Source organism: Pieris napi, chromosome 10, assembly GCF_905475465.1.
Source record: "Pieris napi chromosome 10, ilPieNapi1.2, whole genome shotgun sequence".
In the NCBI taxonomy this organism is placed as follows: Eukaryota; Metazoa; Arthropoda; class Insecta; order Lepidoptera; family Pieridae; genus Pieris; species Pieris napi.
This window is the reverse complement of record NC_062243.1, coordinates 12,909,686-12,932,300: the sequence shown is the minus strand read 5'-3', so window position 1 is coordinate 12,932,300 and position 22,615 is coordinate 12,909,686. Positions and strand designations below refer to the sequence as shown.

The 22,615-nt window shown below is 35.2% G+C and overlaps 1 protein-coding gene across 2 annotated transcripts; it reads left to right on the top strand.

Annotated features, from left to right (window-relative positions):
- The first annotated feature begins 504 nt into the window (after positions 1-504).
- Positions 505-19,525, top strand: LOC125053229. Of its 2 annotated transcripts, none has more exons than XM_047654475.1 (8): positions 505-937; positions 1,815-1,970; positions 2,333-2,456; positions 4,456-4,559; positions 11,140-11,289; positions 14,577-14,657; positions 17,557-17,715; positions 19,090-19,525. In XM_047654475.1, exons 1-8 carry the CDS (start codon positions 593-595, stop codon positions 19,462-19,464), a joined length of 1,494 nt encoding a protein of 497 aa, XP_047510431.1. In that variant the 5' UTR covers positions 505-592; the 3' UTR covers positions 19,465-19,525. The 2 variants fall into 2 exon arrangements, with proteins under 2 accessions (XP_047510431.1, XP_047510432.1); XM_047654476.1 differs by lacking the exon at positions 505-937 and adding an exon at positions 1,088-1,387.
- Positions 19,526-22,615: the final 3,090 nt, after the last annotated feature.

The window sequence follows — 22,615 nt, the reverse complement described above, 5'->3', positions numbered from 1 at the left end:
CGGGCCCTCAACTCCGCTATATATCTTTCTCTTTCTTTCAAATTAAATTTCATATAGTTATCCCTGTCACGCAAATAGTGCTGGTACTCTTCGATCGTCCGGCGTGTTATTCTGCTTAACATACTACTCAACCGATGTCGCTGTCTTCATAAGTAAACATTGTGGTCTTAAACTTTTACTTGTAGTTTTAATAATCATCGGTAGGTGGCGTTGTTTACAAGAGTTTTTTAGCCAACTTCAAAAAAACTGAAACTGGAACTAATATTTGTAACTATATTAGCATAGCGAAGTGCTTACAAAAGTAGTCCTTAAAAAAAATTATATTTATGAAGAACAAAACAGGAAGAAGATTAGATAAATCCAAACGGTAAATTTAGGTAAAGATGCAATTATAGTAATTAAAGGCTAAGTTGGGATAAAAACGGGGCCACGGGCCACCGGTTCCCACACTTAATATGTATTTAAAAAAAGTTTTTTTTTTAAAATATTATCTTCATTTGCTGCTTGCAAAAACATTGCTCTAGTTGTCTGTGATCCCAACCAAAACTTGAAGACATTTAGGCCTACTTTCATTCTTTATTCTGAAAGTGTGATGGCTTCAAGTCTTTTTAATATATCGAGGTACAGTCGTTTTAACTTATCTGAAAGTGAGTCTGACATTGAAGTTTTTGTTAAAGAATATGGATACCGAATTAAACGCCAACTCGCAAATGAACTGGAAGGTTGCCGGTCACAGTTTCCTTCTTTTGTCGAAAGAAAAGTAAAGTCAGAGGAATTACCTTGGGTCGAAGAAAATTTCGATCGATTTTTTAAAGACTCCCCGAATGAGTGGCTCCGGAACATTAATTATCTTTCGGAGTTTGGATTTATAACTTCCATGATCTACACACAAGATGGAGATTTTCTTCTTGTTGGACATTCGACGGGACTAGTTCAGGTAGATCTCTTTGTAAATTTATATTTTGTATTAATACTGAAGATTTTAATTATAATAATTAATGAGTAGGCATGACTCATTAGGCAATGTTCTTCAGTTTAACAATATAAAATGTTCTAATCAAAAGTTTTGTAGTAGAAACTACGTGGCCATGACTTTATTAAAATGACGGACCACAAAGACATAATTCGTGATTATGGTGAAAACATTGAAAATTATTACGAAAATGAGAAAAATCCTGTATTATGGTATCCCATGTTCTATAGACGTATTATAGCGCGTCAAAATGTCTCGTGGGTAAAAGAAAATCACGAGAAGTTTATTAGAAACACTCCAAATGAGATTTTATACAATCGATGGTTTGGAAGCGAAATGGGACCGATCACATCTTTAACATTCTCTTGTAATGGATATTATATTATCGTAGGCCACGCTTCGGGAGCTATACAGGTACACAATGCTTCCGAAACAGTTAGTACCGTTATTTTGAAATACATTATTTAATCAATTACCGTCTAAAATTCGTAATATTAGCTCGTTTAATCAGAATGACCTTAGTAGACTAAAATTAGGACGGCTGATGGCGACGTGTATCTCGTTCGTATTATATTAAGTTTCTGATGTAAATAAAAATACTTTTTTTGTAATGAGAAATAAAGTTCTTTAAACATTAAGTAAATTGATAAAATAAATAAATTAGATTTTTGAAGATTGTTATTTTCAAACAAAATATAATTAGGTTTAAGAAAAAATTAAGCTTGACGAGTGACAGACGAATATATAACTCTGAAAAGAGTTATTTCTCTATATTTAAAAAAAATCGTTTTTATAACCTACTATTGTATTATATTGTATTGTAAACAACTTTTCGATTAAGATGCGACATGGCAGCACTGGCGTGGTTCTTTGTACACTTCGAAACATCCAGTTTCCGCCGAAACCAATTTACGCTCTTGAATACAGCCGCTTCGAAGAACGTGTTTGCTACGCGGCGTGCACGGATGGCGCTGTATACAGGATTGATATACCCAACGTGAGCAGTAGCTTTAATGCTATTTTATTTTGTCTACTTATTTAAAAATGCCTAGATCTTTGTTTTAGTCACTCTTGTGTAATATAAATACGTTCTAGGCTTGGAAGGCGGCGTTTGTTTGGTTTCTTTTCCTATTATTAAATTCCAGCGTGAATAAATCGCAGTATCCGCTTGAACTTTATTTGTTATCAACCTGCTTTAGAAGATTACTTCAGTTTGTTGCGTTCGTGTCACCTAGTATTTTTTTTTACATATTTTCAGTAGGCTTAAAAAGGGTAAAAACTATAAAGATACGATGAAAGTATTAAGTGTTTCAAGTTATCAAGGGAGTTTACAATTTACACTGATATTGATCATTCCAGTTAGTTGCATCTACGGAGGACCCACCGCAGTATTGTATACGGGCTGACCCAGCACTGGAGTACCTCAACACTCAATACTATGGCGCACCGGGAATCTCCTCAGCTGCCGCACCTTTTATTACACGTATGGGAGTCATTTAATAGCGTTAATTGATTATAAAGCTTCTAACTTTCCACACCATATTCCACAAACGTTTTAACAATAAAATAATAAAAAACAATTTATTACAATATAGTACTACATTGTAATCCTCTTCACAGGATCTGTTCTACTTTGGATTCTGCCACTAACATCGACCCTTTTTCGCACTCCTCTACTGCTTCATTTAAAAATATTTAAAACAACTGTTAATGTCCTAATCCTTGTATCTTTCTTCTTTATTATAGCTACTAGCTTTTTTTATTGTTTTGTTTCCTAAATAAAAAAATAATAAATGAATAAATAAAAAATAAATAAGTGGTACTATATGGTGATGGCGTCTGCCTTTGATTGTAAATCGCTGACAGAGATTTTCCAGCCAAATTATTTTTGTCTGCTTTTATTATGACATAGAGTGCTACATCACGAGTGGCCAATCTGTATGATAGTCGGTCATGGTCAAGATACTGTGAATCGATTCTACTTAACATTTTTTAATATCTTATTACAATGCGGCTCGAAGTTGAGTGAAACGAGCTATATGGAAGATTTACTGAATAAGCTTGAGCAAGTAGAATAAATATAAATTGGGTTTATAAACTGCCGGACGGGGTGACAATTTGAAACAATGATTGGTGAAAGGGAAAGACGACTGACGAATAATATGCGTCACGTACATATGTACACGTATATAACGTACATACGTAACGTCTACGCGTGTACCTACGAGAGATGCTGTTGAGTGTTGTGTATTCACAATCAAACGTAAAGCGTCTTTTATTTTACACTCACAACGAGCCTCTATTCCGTTTCGGAAAAACCTTCGGTTACTTTCCTTTTGAAAAGCAAGAAAGATTTTTCCGTGTTGTAAACGTTTTTTTTTCTAAAAGCCCTCCCGCTACATTATTATTAATGTACACTTATGAATGTTTGTAAAAAAATTATGGTTCTAAATTTACATTTACTGCCAGTTATTAAATCTAGGGCATAGAATGGACGAGAACTGGCAACAAACTCTCCGTCAGTTTTTTAAACCGGACAGGTTTTTCTTAATCACCTGCAACCATTACATCTTGCTCCACATGCTTTTAAAATCGAACTCTTCTGGGTGAAGGCACAGGTTGGCACATGGAGAAACAAAATGGCGGATCCCGAGGGATGCCATCGGGGTACGCGAATAGGCTACGACGCGTATCCGCTTTCCTACTTACGACGACTAATCAGACTCGAGACGGTACACATCTGGGACGAGCGCTACGTGGAGGGCGAAACAGCCTGAGTCACAAAAATGGTTTCTAAGATGCTTCGCATCCCGCATGCGATCCTGACTGGCCACGGTCCCTTTAGACACTATTTACAAAGATTCAAACTGAGGACAAGCCCGGCGTGCGACTGTGACGAAAGCACCGACCGAACGGTGGTTCGTTTACTTGGTGACTCCGACTGTCGAAAGAGCCAGGTGTAATCTGGAGCTTGAGACTGGCACGTGGGTATCCCGGGATGGACTATCCGACATGTTGCTCGAGGACAGATCGCAGCTGGAAAAATCCCGCCACAGAATTGTTAAATATGTCAGTAAGATGAATAGCACAAGCGGGGACGCTGGCTCCGACTCACCCATAAAATATATAATGAGGTTGTTTTCGGAGCAGTCGTGGCCTGGGCACGCCAAGCGCACAAGACCTAGTTTAAGTAAATAAAGTCCATTTTTAGGAAAAGGGAGATTAGACACCTGCTGCTTAGCGTTTCGGCCACAAATATGCCTGATCGTGTGGTTATATTTATGCTATAAATATATATAATATACACGTTATATATAATTTCATTAGTATTACTACAATTTTTTAAACACAAGACCGATCTTTTTCTCCTATGCTGAATTCGTAGTTCACGCCATTTTAAATAACCCCTTTTTTGCTAAAATTAAAGAAACTGATAATATTTTGTGTATGGAGGAAAATTTGTCTAAAAATGATTATTATAGATCGATCGGCAGCGCTGTCGCTCGGTCTCAGTGCTGACGAGGCGAAATTCATTGTCGGTTACGCTGATTCATCAATAAAAGTGTACGACATCGAGACTCAAGAGGTACGTTAAGTTTTAGTATCGTCTGATTATCTAGATGGTTGAGAATCGACTTTATTTTCCTTTTGATTTCGTAGTAACTGAAAAAGCCGCGTGAATTTTTTTATGAGCAATGATGGCTTAAGCGTGCGACCTCATCCCAGAGGTCGTAGGTTCGATCCCTGGCCGTGCCCCAATGGACTTTATTTCTATATCGTTGAAGGAAAACATCGTGAGGAGACCGGCTCGCCAAAAAGTCGACGGCGTGTGATAGACACAGGGGGCTGATCACCTACTTGCCTATTAGATTGACAAATGATCATGAAACAGATATAGAAATCTGATTTATTTTTTAAAGTTTTTATATTACCATGCACATCCTATTTCATCTTGACAAAGGTCTGTAGAGAATGTAGAGAATGTCTCGCAGCCGACACGAACATTTGTAGCTACAAAGGTAAGTGAAATTTATTTTCATTCACAATTTTATAACTCTCACAAACAATAGAACAGCACATAAAGCTAGTCAGGTGGTGAATTTATTGTTATTACCTAGAACAGGACTGTTTTCTAGTTATCTCATTTAAATAATAGTATTAAACGTTTAATTAAAATAAATACTCTAAACCCCTATAAATTCTTTATTGAGAACGATGTGCTATGCATTTATTTTAACAAGAAAAGATTTTTTAAATACATATTTTTACTGAGATATCATGGAACATTCTAGCCTGACTTCAGACTAATAAGTTATTTAAGTCTAGCCTAATTAACTAAAAGGATATTTACCATAAGTGTCCAATTACACTTATAGTCTCTCTTAAGGGGAAGACTCTCTGTTCTTGTGTACTACGTTTTCCACTTACCACTGTTTAACACTTAAGATTAACGTGCGCTCACACTAATTCAAATGGTTTTGTCCTTTTCAATCTTCTCACTATGACTTTGGTGACAAGATTTTGAATTGCCTCGACATTCACGTGACGGTGGAGCCTATGTTCGTGGGCTCCAGCAGTCTTTTTATTATTGTGGCGACGTCCTCTACATCAAGGTCCCGATGGAGGTCGTCATTGCAAATGTATCAGGGATCACTGACTATTCCCCTGAGCGCTTTGTTTTGGAATCGTTGGGGAAAAAAGTAGGCACGTGTTTGTTCAGTACAAGTTTGAGAGGAAGAGGAATATATTCGTTTTTGATACGTCAATAAAAGGCGGGCTCGGAAGACAGACTGATTTATTAATGTTCGTAATAGCAGGTAGGCGATAGATGCTACATCTTTCCCCTACAAACCACGAAATACATTTTAAACCACTACAATAGGAATACAAGAAATATTACAAAATTTACATAACCTAGTACTTAATAAACTAAACCAAAATAAAATCTTTAATCATGACAAACTTACTTAACTTATCAACTATTATTTTTAGCTCGCTTTAAAGCACGCAATGCTCGAGCCGATAGTTCCTGAGAGCAACTCGGTGACTCGGACAGGGTCTGTGTTGACTGAGGCTCCACCTGAGACGCTTGATCATCAGATTTGTTGATAGTTTTATTAGGATCACTCTCTTCAGTTGTAACCTCCACCATCTCAGACCCTAGCCCATCATTACCCTCCTGCTCTGAGACAACCGCTGTATTCGTGCGTGACATTGAAAATCTGTTTTTATTTGAAATAATTTGGTCTGCATGTCTACGCCACTCAATACCGTTGCCCAAATCAACTTTATAAGAAACCGGGCCCGTCCTTTTACACACCTTTCCTGAAGCCCATTTCTCCCCTCCTTGCCTATAATCTCTTGCAAGTACTGTTTCTCCAATTTCAAACTCTCGCTGAGCACGCGGTATTTTCGCGAGTTGCCGCTCTTGCTTTTCCCGAACAGTGGCGGCCACGTCCGGTCGTATTGCGTCTAAACGGCTACGTAAACGACGCCCTAGCAACGCCACGGCCGGTGAAATGCCAGTTGTGGCATGCTCACAGTTGCGATATTTAAAAAGAAATTTATCGAGAGCTGCGTCAATATTTTCGCCTTCAAAAACTGCCCTTTTAATTGTTTTTTTAACGGTTTTGACTACATTTTCCGCTGCTCCATTGCCCTGAGGTCGATAAGGAGCCGAAGTAGTATGTTTAATGCAATTACTTACACAATAAGACTCAAATTCAAAAGAACAAAATGGTGGACCATTATCAGTCACGAGCTGTGATGGTAAACCAAATCTTGCAAAAATATTTCTAAAAACCCTAATTGTAAAAGACGCGCTGGTATTAGTCATTGAAAATACTTCAATCCATTTCGTGTTTGCATCAACAACAATAAGATACCGCCTACCCCCATATTCCGCAAAGTCAGCATGCAAACGATGCCACGGGTGCAAAGGAAACTCCCATGGGTGAATTTGGGCTCGAGGTGGCGCATCCAACACGGACCGACACGCCCCACAGTTCCTACAAAGAGTCTCAATATCGCAATCTAAAGTCGCCCAATACACATAGCTCCTAGCTAAACTTTTCATTTTATTTATTCCCAAATGACCCTCATGAATTTCATCCAAAATATTTTTTTGTAAATTCGTTGGAACCACAATTCTATATTTATAAATTATACAACCTTGTTCAACAGCAAAATCATGTTTTCTAGCAAAATATGGTTTTTCACCTTCACAACTCGGATCGCTTGGCCAACCAAAAAAAATATACCGTTTGATTTTACACAAAAAATTATCTCGTTCAGTTTCCCTGGCAATATCTTTATAAGAAATAGGTGAAGAGTCCGCAACCAAATTAAGATAATCTACTGAATCTGCAAATCGACCCTCTTGAGGAAGCGGCAAACGCGACAAAGCATCGGCTGGACCGTTATCTACCGATCGTACAAATTCTATCGTAAAATCATATGCAGCCAAACGTGCTGCCCATCTCTGTAACCGACTTGCTGCAGTCAGAGGAATACCTCCCTTACTGCCAAAAATATATGTCAACGGTTGATGATCCGTACGCAATGTAAAACGTCTTCCAAACAAATATTGATGATGTTTAAAAACACCAAAGACAATAGCGAGCGCTTCCTTGTCTAATTGACTGTAACTGCGTTCCGCCGCATTAAGCGTGCGAGAAACACAGCTTACGGGCCGCTCGACCCCGCCCGGATAGCGGTGCGCTAACACAGCACCCAGCCCATAAGCGCTGCTATCCACTGACAAAACTAACTCTCGACCTTCCTCATAGTGCGCTAAAACCCGTTTACTCAAGAGTGATCGCTTTGCCTTTACAAACGCCTCCTCACATTTCGAATTCCAGTCCCAAAAAGAATTTTTTTTTAATAAATTATGTAACGGTTGCAAAAGAGTACTTAAATTAACAATAAATTTTCCATAATAATTTAACATGCCTAAAAAACTTTTTAATTGAGTTACATTACTTGGCGTGGGTGCATTATTAATAGCTTGTAACTTATCAGGATCTGGTTGCAAACCCTCTTTATTTATAATAAAACCAAGATACTTAACACTATCTTGCAAAAATTTACATTTAGATAATTTGACAGTTAGCCCCATACTACGCAAACGTTCGAGTACAGCCTTAAGATTAGTTATGTGTTCAGTTCTATTCGAGCCTGTCACACAAATATCGTCTAAAAAAACGACACAGCCGCTCACTCCACGCAACGTTTCTTCCATTAATTTTTGAAATTTTTCCGGTATACATGATAAACCATAAGGAGTACGACGATAAGCAAAAGTACCCATATGGGTAGTAATGGCCGTGACCGGCTGTGATTCCTCAGATAAAAGACACTGCTCGTACGCGTGCGTTAAATCTATTTTCGTAAACTGCTCCCCCCCTCTTAAATTAGCAAATAATTCATCAATTCGTGGTAATGGATAAAAATCTCTTTTTAATTTGGGATTCACAGTAATTTTATAGTCCCCACAAATACGTATCTCCCCATTTTTTTTAACTACTGGTACGATTGGGGTCCCAAAATCAGAGTACTCCACCCGATAAATGGATCCGTCTGCCTCAAGACGCGCTAGCTCGTTCTCAACTCGCGCGCGAAGTGCTAGTGGCACCGGTCTCGCTCGCACATAAACCGGTTCGTTATCGCAAAGTTGTAATTGAATAGTTTTCTTACATGTGCCCAACTTATTACAAAAAACTTCTGGAAATTCCTTGCTTAATCTATGCACAAAAGAATCTTCCGCTATTTCATTAAGATAAATTTCTTTAATATTCAACGCACGTAACCATTCTCGTCCTATTAAAGGTCTAGCACCTTCTTTTATAATATATAAACGTAATGATTTAACTTCCACGTCGCCCAAACGTACATTTACCTCAATGTAACCCAAAGACTCGATCTGAGTACCTGAATAAGAACGTAAGATTATGCCATCCCTTATAATTACTTTATGACAAAAAAATCTATTATACATTTCTTCACTTATTGCTGATATACGACTTCCCGTGTCTACTTCGCATCGAATTAAATTACTGTCTATAAAAACCTTTATAAAATAAGGTTCGTTACCCTGACTGCTCAACTTCAAATTAAATAACTCAACATCAGATTCGTCCGACACAAAGTTCTGTCGACTATCACTACCACGCACTTGTTTGCACATCACTTTTAAATGACCCCGTCGGCCACACTCATCACAATTGTATTGCTTAAAACGACACTTATCCGCTGTGTGCGCCTTGCCACAGCGCCAGCATGAAACACCAGAACCTGAAGTCCCCGCGCTTCCACCTGCTGAACGCACAGCAACACCAGCGCCCTTGGCGCTCGGTATGTAGGTCGTGCGCGGCTGTTGGCTGCCCACACGGCCACCGCCACGCGCGTAATGCAAGCCCTCGCTCACCTGACCGCCTGTTGTTCCTGATGCCTCATTCACCGATGCCCGTGTGGATCCACTGACCTCTGCGTGCCGTTCAGCCGCCTCCAATGCCAGTGCCAGTTCCACAGCCTCTTTATACTGTATCTTTTTCTCGGCAAAAATTCGAGATCGCATAGCATCATTCGCCAGACCCGATACAAATTGATCCCGAAGATTTTCTTCCAACGTTGAGCAAGATGAACACTTGCCGAAATTACATGAAGAGGCCAAGTGTTTAAGGGCCTGCAAGTAGTCGGTTAAAGACTCCCCATTTTTTTGCCGTCGCAAACGAAACACGTGCCGTTCCGCGATTTCGGACCTCTGAGGTTCTAAATGTTCTGTTACTAATTTGACTAACTCATCAAATGTCGAATCCTCAGGAAATCCTGGTGCACAAAGATCACACATGAGCATATATGTTTCTTCTCCGACCACGGTCACCAGCATACTAACTTTTAATTCTTCGCTAATGTTATTTAATTTTATAAATTGTTTTACACGCCGAATATACGCTGGCCATTGCTTGGAACCCAAATTAAATGATTCAATTTTCCCAATCGACATTTTATACTTTTTTAATCGTTAAACCTCGTCGCCAAATGATACGTCAATAAAAGGCGGGCTCGGAAGACAGACTGATTTATTAATGTTCGTAATAGCAGGTAGGCGATAGATGCTACAGTTTTAATCTGTTTCCGTTGTAGATTGTTAATTTTGTTGTTAAAATAAGTTAATCGCACCGTAAATGGTCTTCTTTTGGACCATTAAAGGTTTATGGTTTGTACATTTCATAAAGTGGCTCGTGACGCTTGCAAATTGTTTGCATAAAACGTAATTCTCGCTTTAATCCTGGCAATTGTTTGAACAATAGAACTAGAAACGCGCGAGTTTTATTGTGGCTGAGAGCTTTCATTTTTCCTGTGCTCAATTAGCATATTTATAATGTGTTTAACGTAGCTTTTATGTAACAAAAGCTATTTAAATTTTGTAACTTTTTGTTATGGAGTTGTGCTGATTTGTTTAATTACTCAAATCCTCATTAAAACTTAATAAGCAGAATGGTAAGGGTTCATGTATAGCGAGACCTAATAGATGCTGATAGACGATCGTATGATTGGTAAGGTTAGTAATATCGCGTTGGGGTTTCGATATATTTCTCAATTTGTCCGATACTATCAAGTATGTAAGACTATTGAATCACCGAGGCTTGTCACTGAATAACAGAATATTTATAAAATATAACGACTGATTCGGTTTTAACAATATTCCTCAAATACAAGCACATTCGTACTGATCAAAATTTTACGTTTGTCATAAACATTCCCAAGTCTTTATTGCTGTTTTTAATCAAACCGCGACGCGTATTTGTTTTATAATTTTGTGTCCCCTTTTTTACGATGACCCTCCACGTCCGATACCATTTGGTACACGAAGCTTACGATAAAGTGTTGCCGTAAACCGTCAACCTAATCCCATTTTATTGCCAATACAGATTGGTTTACGAGATATTCGTAAAGTCCTTAACACGGGAAGTGGGTCACTGGCCAAGGCCCGTCAAGTCACGTCAAAAGGTAGGAAACACTCGAAACAATATCCTACATTTATTACTCGCTTGGATCTTGAACTGTTAAAAATTAATCATACCTACTATGATTTTAGCTCACGAATGAAGAAGCAAAGCGAAGAGACAGCCATAAACTAAAGTCAGAATTTCTAAACTTTTCAGGTGGAAACAACGTACAAAGTGCATAAGCTTCGACTTCAATTTATTCCCAAAAAGTTGCAGCGTATGCACGCGGGACAGGTATGCGCCTTACGTTGTCATGACGAAAGACCGCGGGTATTCGCTAGTGCAGCTTGGGACAACACTTTAAGGGTAAGAAAACGAATAATATTTATTAAACAAAATCGCCAAGCCACGTATAACGTAACGATTTACAGGTTACGTTATACGTTATAAAAGTTAAAAATGATATATTGTCTCATTGAATCACAAGACAGTATAAAAACATTCCGCGAAGCTTTGCTTAATGAAACCTAAACGTATATGTGATATGTATGTTGACTTAAACCCTTGTAAACAAGTTGTAAATGAAATATGGCGAACCACCGCTGGTCTCTGTCGAGATTAAAATATTTCAGCGAGTTATTTAATTATTTACTAAGTTCTCCTTTTGAGGGCTTAGCGCGCGTCACAAAGAATCGTGTTCATTGTTTATTTTAAAGCTGGTTACAGACAGAATTCACTCAAAAATTAATGTTTATCTTTCATTTTCTATATGGCATACGTTAAAAATGTTTTATGTTATTATTTGATTCATATTTATTTATTTATTTATTAACAGCTCAATGGCCAAACTTAGCCTACACTTATATCGTACAACAGCAATTAATTGACTTGCAACTATTAATATTATATTTTAATTAACTTAAATATTAATAATACTTTTAAATGATTGAAGTAACATAATAACATTAGATAAATTCTACTGTGAATTTTTTTTTTAAACCCGTGTTTGAATGACGTCAAATTCGATTTGTTCCATTCATTGCTCAAAGGTGTTAAATTATTAAAGAAAACTTTTGCTTTTAACGGATTTAGTTACATTTAGGTTCCGATTTCTATATTTTTACTGAAAATAATTTTCGAAAATAAATAATATGCGTGTCTAAAACACCCTAACAGCCACGGTGCATTTTTAAATGAATATGAGTCGGTGGAATGTCGTTTTTGACGGGCTTTGTGAATAAAATAAAACATGTTCATTTGAATCCCTGTGATGTATAAATATTGTTTAGGTATAAATTCTTTAGTTAAAATACATTTAAATTGACGTTATTATTTTCTTTATTTGTATTTAGTATATTTACATAGGTCTATTATTTGTTTAGTCACTTACCTATTTTGTTATTTAAAAGTGCGCGTGATTTTTTGTTCAAAATCGTTAAAGTAATTTAAAGATTAATTCTTATAAATAAACTCAGCTTGAAACTACATCTTTATAATATCTTAAATTGTGTCAAACTGAGACATTCTTTTTATTCTTAGAGAGACTTCATAGATGTAATAACTTTTTTTTATCAATTCGTTTACTTTAAATATTTTAGTTAATTATCTCGTAGGTAATTCATTTATATAATTACCATCACAGGATTCCATCGAAATTAAATATGTTCTCAACCATGAGAAAAGTATTTTTCCTCTATAATAAGATATGTGATAATGTGTAAGACGTAAAGTCATATGAATTACTTAAGATATGTAAAATAAGATGTGTTTAATATTCGTATCGTATCGTATCGTGTTGGAAATTAAACTATATAATAATGTATAGTTTAATTTCCAACACGAGGTGTATTGTGCTAATCATAATGATTATTTATACATTTACATATTTATTAGTAATCTGCTTCGGATATACATATTATAAAAGAAAACACTTAGAAAATATACAAAGCCACAAAAGATTACATTTTTTTAATTGATAAAAGCTTGCCAACGCTCGGCACACTGATACATTGGTAAAACAACCACAAAATACAAATTTTTAATGTGACAAGCACTTAAAGGGAAACATGACACATGTAGAGAACATACAAATATTAATCAAAATAATTATTAAACAAAACAAACATAAATAAAAAACAATTACTAATCAAAAAACTATACAAAAATCTATATTAAAGTGTGAGCAACTACGGATATCCAGACCTAGCTCGTTTATCAGAATGCTTAATCTGGACATCGGTGAGCTTTGACCAAAACGCGTTCTTCGGAAAGGAGGGACAAATGGAATAATGGGATGCCTGGGGTATCGAGAGGGTACACGAAACTTAAATTTAGATAGAAGGTCCGGGCAATCAATCTGATTATTATTAAATATCTTAGCTGCAAACGATATATGAATTAATTTTCTGCGATTCTCCAATGACAACATCTTAAAGTGTGCCAGCCTGGTTTCGTACGTTGGTAACTTTTTTCCGTTGTTAAACAAAACATACGGAACAGAAGACAGGAGTCAATTAAGCACATTAAAAAATAAAAAAAAATGAACTGAAACTAAACATGACATAATGACAACTTAATATTTAAAAAAAAATTGTAACTACTGCTAAATAAAGTCAAAGTCTTCCCGCTTCTTAAAATATTTCCTTTCCTTTGGTAAGGTGGAAAATGTCTACATCTTCATAAATTGTACTGTAGTTAGCGAAAACCCGATGCATTGGCGAATTACGCAGATCGTGTTTGTACGAGGCACGTGAAACAATTATTGTGAATATCTTGTCGCATACATTTAATTTTTTATTTTTTAAATATATTTATTCACAAAAAAGTTACACCTTAAATCAAACCATGCCCCGCAAAACTGCTTACGCAGTTTGACTGCAGGTGACTCGCCTTAAATAAACATAACTTCTAAATCACTAAATTACTAACACTGCTACTACTACAACTAATACTAATACACTTAATTTACTTATAGGTTACAGCATATTTAACAAATGGTTTTTTAATAAACCTCTAAATTTATCCAATGAAGTCTCACGTCTTATGTCCTCGGGTAAACTATTGAGCAAGTATGGAATCCGCTTCTTCAACGTTCTATCTCCATAGTAATTTTGTACCATGGGTATTTCAAATTTACCTTTGGACATTGACCTTGTGTCAGTTATATGATGCACCAAACTAGTAAAACGATCCTGCTTACCATGGTTATTTACAAGTACAAGGAATCTATGTTTCAGGCTAGCCGGTAAAATTTTACATATTTTGAATAGTTTATAATAATCTCCTTTACATTGATTCCTTGTCTTTTTATTTACTAGTAATTTTAAAAATCTTATTTGTAATGATTCTACTTTATCAATGTATGTTTTAAATGTTAACCCATAGCAGTCAAGAGCGTAACCTATTATGGAAACCACAAGTGCAAAATATAAACATTTTAATATGGGCAATGAGACTTTAGTACGTAAATGGTAAAACTTTTCTAATAAAATTCTTAGTTTTCTACACAAAAATTCTATATGGGAATCCCAAGAAAAAGACGTATCTATTTTTACTCCTAGATAATTTACACAATTAACTTTTTCGATAGGTTTACACGTACAGTTAATTTTGTTGTTATGAAAGCAATCAATCAATTAAAGCCTTAATTCAAGGTGTGGGACACGAGATGCCCCGTCGGTTGTGTCGCTACCTTCGAAGGAGTCGACGTCTGCAGCGATAGCATTGATATAAATGTAAGTCATATTAATAATTATAATTTCTAGAAGCAACCACCAAACCAATATGAAACTGATACTAAATTATACAATCTTAGTTTATGTAGACCCTTGGGGCTATAAGGGGTAAAAAATTTCTTTATAGACGAGTCGATTTTTGGGCAAAGTGTTTCCTAACGGTGCACGGTGTGTCGAGAGTAACTGGTATTTACATTACTTGCATACACTATTTTACTAAAACATCAGTATATTCATATATTTTATTTAACTTTATGTTTGAAAATTGTCTAGTATTAAAACGTGCGCATAATATGTCCAACCACTTCGACTTAAGAACCTGTAAGAAAAGAGCGTAACAGTTCAGTGTGTAACGAGTTTGCCTGTGCGTATACCCCCTATTAAGTTATAATTATCAAATGCACACGTGCAAAATACAACGTATTAATAATGAAATTCTCTCTCGCAAAATATTTTTTCTTAAAAGTCTAGAACTTTTCTAGGTCATCTTTGAAAGTGTAGTGAAGAGTTAGAAATTGTTATTTGAGAATTCGTGAGGGTCTATTATTCTTGGGTTTATAATTCTAACAGGCCGACCTTTAAATATACAGAAAAGTTGAACATTTCTAGTTGTCTAGACTCATTAATCGATTTAATTAATCTTTAGCTGTCTATTACGTAGAATATAACGGACTAGGATCGCTAAAACAATTACTATATGAGGATTTCTGTGAGATAACTTCAACAATCACATTTGCATTTAAGACCCTTAAGTAATTAGGCTTTTGTGTCGATCGTGAAAATAATATGTTGAAGTTAAAGCGCTTGGTGCTTAAGCCACAAATCTGGGTTAAACGCCATGCGCTTTAAATACTAATCAACGGGCATTGGTTTAAATTTTAATATCATATATTATTATACTTCCATCGGTTTTCAACAAAAAAATTATGTATTCAAGTTTGCGCACTTAGGCGCTCATTTGGTTCGTTGTGCGTAAAACAAGAAAAAAAATAATTTTGTCCATAAAAAGCCAATAACGAAACAAATGAACATTGCTAAAATGATTGTATATGTATTCATAGTCTTAGTATAGTACATACATACATTTATAGTACCTAAGGCGATTTTTGTCACTAGTATACAAGTGCTTTTATTCATTTGAGTGAGATTTGAAGTGAATATGGATTTTTAGAAATAATAAAAAAAGTAGGGCAAAGGTGAATTTGTCGCGTCATAGGCCTATCCTAATAGCGTTTACGTGTCGAAAGTTTTGAGATTAATCGAAAAATATGAAATTTTGCGTGGTACATGAAAACGGGTGATAAATGGATCGTGTTATGAATTTGCCAGTTCTGTATTCATGTCAGACGAAAATTTATACACTTTTCGACACATTGAATGGCGTGAGGCTGGAATTATGATAGGATCTTTTAACTAGGCGACCTAAAATATTTTTCCCAATGCGGAGCCGCATCAACAAAATATTGTTTACTAAACTCCAATTCGTGTCAATTCTTAATCTTAAAACAAAAGTCTTGTTTTAAAATCAAACAATTTAAAATATGTAATGTTCTTCTGATTGTTGACTCATGTAAGTAATATTAAATAAGGAAACTAAATTTACATGGTTATTGTGAGCCTATTAAGTAAAATAACTAGTTATTTCTCGGATTTGAAAAATATAATTTACTGTTGCAAAATTTTCTCAATGAAAATGAACAATTTTATCGGATTATTATGCATTATAATGACATTTAATTTAATAAATTAAAATTGTTAATATTTTTGAAATTTAATGATAACGATCTTATTAGGCTTCATTTCGTGGGAGTTTTAAATATAGCGCGACCTATGTAACCTTTTTTATCGGTCCTGTTAATATTTCTCGGGTTGTTGTCTAGCAGTGTCAGATGAAATTGTTTCATGAAAATTGCATTTTTTTTAAAATATCCTGTTAAATAAATACTACTTATGTTGTGAAAGTGACCACATTAAGGCGAAAACTAAGATCACCGATGCGCTAACCCACGCCTTATTGCTGAAATGGAAATGGGCAGGGCATATTGCAAGGTTTACTCATAATAAATAGACCGCCGAAGCCACCCGTTGGAGGGTCCTTCCAGAAAATAGAAACGTGGGAAGACCACAAAAGCGCTGGGCTGACGACATAGTTAAGGTTTCTGGGGGAAAAGGATGGAGGAAGGAGGAGTTTAGGAGGAATCCTTAACCCAAAAGGGCTCCATACTGTAACATTAAGTAATGGAAATAACAATAACTAACATATACTAAGTGTATCATAACTTGATATTTAATTTTGTAAAAGTATGGAATTAAACTAGCTTTATTATTATTATTTATGTTGTGAAACGCCGGCATAACATAGTCTATATGAAATTCATATTTTTATTATTCATACATCACAGATGCTTCGTAGATTTCTGAGCGTTACATTATGAATACCTAACATCTCATGCCTTTAAACAGGACATAGCGATGTTAACAATTTTATCATACTGACATAATCTCGTAGATTAAGCGCTGGTACGTCGTTTTTTTTGTTCTTGTTTACTCATCACGGGTAAAATACGCTACATTTGAGACACAGAGCAATTTTAATTAAAAACTCTTTGTGAAGTACGTGGTCGGGTTTCAACTGATGCCGTTATAACTTTGATACTCATAGTTGTACTCTTTGAGGTACTTTATTTTTAATACTTTTCATTAAGGTCCTCCTCGTAAAGTTGTACCTTGTTTTGGAAAATTAATTTCGGTAAACTTTGCCCTCTGAGTTGGCAGTCTTTGTTTAGATGGCGAGATCATACGATTTATATAGAGTAAATGTTCCATTATATATATTTTTATTACTTGATCCCTTAGTTTTAATCGCCAACGTTGTTTTATTATAATTAATGTATTTTAGAGGGACCATTGCGTAGTTGGAAGCTGGCTACCCACAGAAGCGTTAACGGTCTGGGATATAGTGGCCAGAAAACGGCTGAATATCATCCGAGTACAGAACCGGAGACCAAATGTCGATGGTGAATTTATCTATGCATGTCGCTATTGGAGATCTTCAGAGGTAGACTATTAACTCTAAGACTCATATGTTATAAGTTTTTTGTAGAAATTGTTTTACAGCTCATAAATAGTATCCATGTTAGAAATGAGATAAATCAAGTATAACGTACAGTATACCCGAATTCATCTAAAAACCCTCGTATTCTCATTAATTAGCTATTTTGGTGTTTCAGTGCATAAACATTATAGAACGAGTAATTGGTATTATGCGTGTTGTTAGATTTTTAGTCTGGAAACAGATTTCATAAATTTAGTGCGAAAAGCAACAAATTCATAGTTAAGTTTGGTGGAGGTTGATGTATGGGTATATTCAGATATATATGAAATGAAACACTCTGTTTGAATCTTGTTTAAAACAGGAGATTATATATAACTAAGATAACGTTAGGGGTAGTGGGGTTGCGACGCTGGATTAACAAAAAAACCAACTTGACTTATTGAAGAGTTCGTAAATATAAGTGACACTTAGTTTATTGGACATTATCGGAAACGAGAATGGTAAATATATGAGTGTGGGAAAAACTAAAGGGCTCATTTTGGCTTAAAGTCATCGATGATTGTTTACGCTTTTAATTATTAACTATTGTTAGCTTTGATAACTGGATAGGAATTAAATGTATATCTAATACAGTGCTTTATGAGGTGAAGTAAGGCAGCATGTATTTAGTTGGCTTTGTATTAATACTACCATAGCGATGTATACAGAATAAACATTTATATTAATGCTCCTCTAAGGGCAGGCTTTGAGGTTTCTCCTTTGTTTTCATTTAATTCCCAAGCAAAACAGTTAAGTTCGTATTGATGAAATTCAAAAGGTGTTTCTAAAGAGTTAGAACAAGAGATAACGTTTTTGTTATAATGAATTTTATAGTTTATAAAAACGTTTTAGTTTTTTTTACTTTTGAGAGGTTTTAAAGATTTTTTGAAACGCCATGTTAGTATTCAAACCGTAATTTATGTTGCGACCTATTATGATCTTAATCTAACGAAATAACTAACCTACCTAAATATCAGTGATACCTTTCCAAATCTCTGTTTATTTATTATTAAGTCTACTAATTTTGGCTCGTTAAATTTTAACCATGACGACATACAAAATACACTACAGTTCTAACAATTAATGACAAAATTAAAAAAAAAACAAATGTCTAAACGTGCGAGATAGAACAAAACTAGGTACTTCTAGTGTAGCTTTAAATTAAAAACGACATTCTTGTGTTGCATCGATTTCTTAGTTTAGTGGCGACTCAAACCAAAACTACTTTCCTTTTGAATATATTATCTCTATTTCTACAAAATAAACACAAATTTATTAGAAATAAACGAGTACTAAAAAAAATAACGGAACCTTCTATATTAACTAATATGTTTCCAGTACAATCGAAAAGGTAAATACGCTATAATTGGCGGCAGCGGAACCAATTGCGTGGAAGTGATCAATCTTCACAACCGATACATTACTTGTTCCTACCCCACTTCTGGTACAGTTCTCGCCATAACAAGTCACAAGGAACGCATAGCTTTCGGAGGGACCGCACCAGTCCTGAGCATTGTCTCCTTCCACGACCCCAAGCATGAGAAATACGGTGAAGTGGAGCCGGAGTATGAATTTACGAAGGGTGAAAGGTACTTTTCTGACAGCAGTTCAGAAATATTACCAAATCAAGATGTTACGAAGTTAGCGAAGGCTTCGTCTATCAGTGCGCCTGCAATGGCTGTCAAGTCTTCTGTGAGTCAAAAGCTGAAGTGAATTGATTGAATAAAATATGTATTTTGGAGGTTTCATTATAAATAGAGCATTACTATTGATATTCTATAGTTTGGAATTGATAAAAAAAACAAAAGATCTTTTTTAATTTCTAAAAAACATGTTGGATATAGAGTGAGATATGTAGTGGCTTTTGATAGTAGGTTTGCTTAGGAAACCCATGTATCGATCCAGAACGCTTGATGATGCGGCAAAAAATAACGGCCTGCCCAATTTGAGGAAGCACGCAAATTGCTCATCACTGGCGAAGTAATCTCTTTTAATTTCCACAAAGAGGAGGTTGTATATTTACGATACTGCCGACGTCATTGGCTCGTTTTCAATACTTTTATAACCCCAAGTGCTCGTTTCTCTTAATTGAAAATGTAAATAAAAATTCTCATTCAATTGCAACTAATACATTTTATTTTCTACTAAATAGAAATATCGTATAGAATTAAAGTCGACGGATACTATGAGAACAAGTTGCAATAGAATTTAAATAAAGAAAGCCTTCGGTAACAGCGCGAACTCGTGTGCGAGGCGGTGGTGAACTTTCAACTTTTACCCGCTTATGTCGGGAACTACCTGTCCCCACACCGCCGCGGGGAGGGAGGCGCTTTCCGTACTTGGACCGAATATTTACAGCGCAACCTAAATATAGCGTGCCGCCGCTCAGCTGGCACGGCTGGGGAGGAGTAAACACTCCCCACCCCGCACCCGCGCCTCGCTGGAAGGCTATTCTAGCGTTAGCTGCCGCGTCGAGCGGACGTTCCTCATTCGAGCGGAGGTCGTAGCGCGGCCATGACCGTTTCAAGTACAGGGGTAGTTGTTCGCAGTAGCTAAACGCTCTCAAGGTTATGATGCTATAAAAGACTATACAAACTTTACGGCACGGCTGCATTTTATGAGAAAATTATTTACGTATTCCTTCACAGATTAGGGAAGAATTACTAAATAGGCTGGGGCGGTTTAGGGATTGTTAATTTTAGATACTCATTCTCAGATTATATTTTAATCAGCTTATACCTACTAACTTCAGAGAATAGTTAATAAGAGGGATTATGATAGAATTCGTAGTTAACTGTTATTTTAGATACTTTTAGCACGGGTGTCTAAAATTCAGGAAAACGTTAAATGTATTAGGGATTTAGATAACTAAAATAACGCTTCATGCCGCAGTGCAGATTACGATTTACCACGCTATTTACCTACCTTAGTGATTAACGCATATGATGTATACACCGAAGAATTTGGTTTCAATCTGTTAGGCATAGGAAGTTGTTATTATTAAATCACTTTAGAAAGTACAAAACCAAAACTTTATGCTACGCTACTTTTGCCTAATCAAAATTAATGCGATTTCATTCAACAGCCTTAAAAAACTGCGAAAATATATATACGCAGTTTTTTTTAGTTTGATATATGTTCAAATCATAATTCGAATCTTTATGTCAGTTACGTTCATTTTTACGAATACAAAATAAGTTCCTTCGCGTCTCGAGCTTCTGAGCACAAATTGGTACAACTTTACGGAGCCATTCTATATAAACCCTTAAATCCTGATAAGTTATCTCAAGAATTTTCCCAGAAATGAATTTCATGAAGTAATGAGGGTACACGACTCAGGATCTCTTATCGGATTACTCGTATTAAAGACGCTGTAATGAAACGTTAAGAATACTGGCTTCGTCAAGTAGAGAGAGAGTGAGATAAAGAGTCGACGAGTCTAAATTTATATTATAATCTCTGTATGCCATAGATTAATTGTGCATTTCGTATTCTACTGTTTCTTCCGTTATATACTCGCGAATATAACGGATTAAACAGTAGGTACTTATACGGAACTGGATATATTCGGTAGGTAGTGATCGATTTAAAAATAAAACCTAGGTTGGTTTTATTATGCGCGGTTTTCCTAGTATTTTTTTCTTAACAATAATTAACGAATAAAACACTATTTTGACCGGATTGAAGTTATGTATTATTATAAAGCTCTGCAGCTGTGATACTTCTTGACATTCAACATCTTTTGTCTTCAGTCACCGTGACCACGCACGCTGTAAAGCACGCGAAACGTCGGATAAATTTAAAATTATGTTAAATAGTTGTAAATTTATAATAATACGTAACTTCAAATCCGGTCAAAATAGTGTTTTATTTAAATGAGTTATGTTAATCAAAGACAATAATTAACGAAGCAAATTATTAGTATTTTTATTCTTAAATTTTTTTGTAACATTTATGTTAACCACAATTGTCATATATTTTAGATAGCATAGCTTGCAATATATACTGCACATATAGCATTATGTATGATGTGGTAAACTTTAATAAATAAATAAACTTTAACGAATCTCGTAATGAAACGGTGCATTGATAAAAATAAATAAAAGTATTTTACATTTTCTTTACTTATGTTAATTAAAACAGTACAGATACGGATGATAGATTTATAATATTAGCTGCATTAAAGAATGTATTTTTATATTATTATATAATGGTCTGCTTAAACCACCAGCTAAGAATGTAATACGTAGTAAAATATTTGTTAAGCTAAAGATTGGTGTTTATTTTTTGTTTAATAAAACCGGGTATCAACAGAAATAATAAAGGACAAAGCGGTATTGTGTGCCCGACAATAATGAGGTTTTTATTATTTCGCCTTAAAATTGCTTTGCTTAGGGCGTTCATTACATATATCTTTTTTATAATTTAAATACTCATAATAATGCTCGAAACCTCAGAGATTTAACTTTTTATTTATATATGGGTTATTATTTTATTTTTATATGTGAGATGTATAAAACTACGTATCTGATATGAATTTTATTATAAAGTGTGATTGATCTACAACATATCATAAGATATAAATTGCAGTTAAAATATTTTGACTTTGACTCATTTCAAACCTAGATAAATATATTTAATTTTCGAGATTATTAAAACCAAAATATGAATAAAAGAACTTATATTTTCAATAGATGTGTCGATTAATTTATAAACAAATAATACAACATCAATATATTATATTTATAAGTTATTTGAAAGCTATTCCGGGCGTGATATTCTTAACTCTCAAGCAGCTGTCATCTTGAACATGTCCATGACCACTAGCCTCGACTCTACACTTAAAAAGGCTTTGTAGAATTTT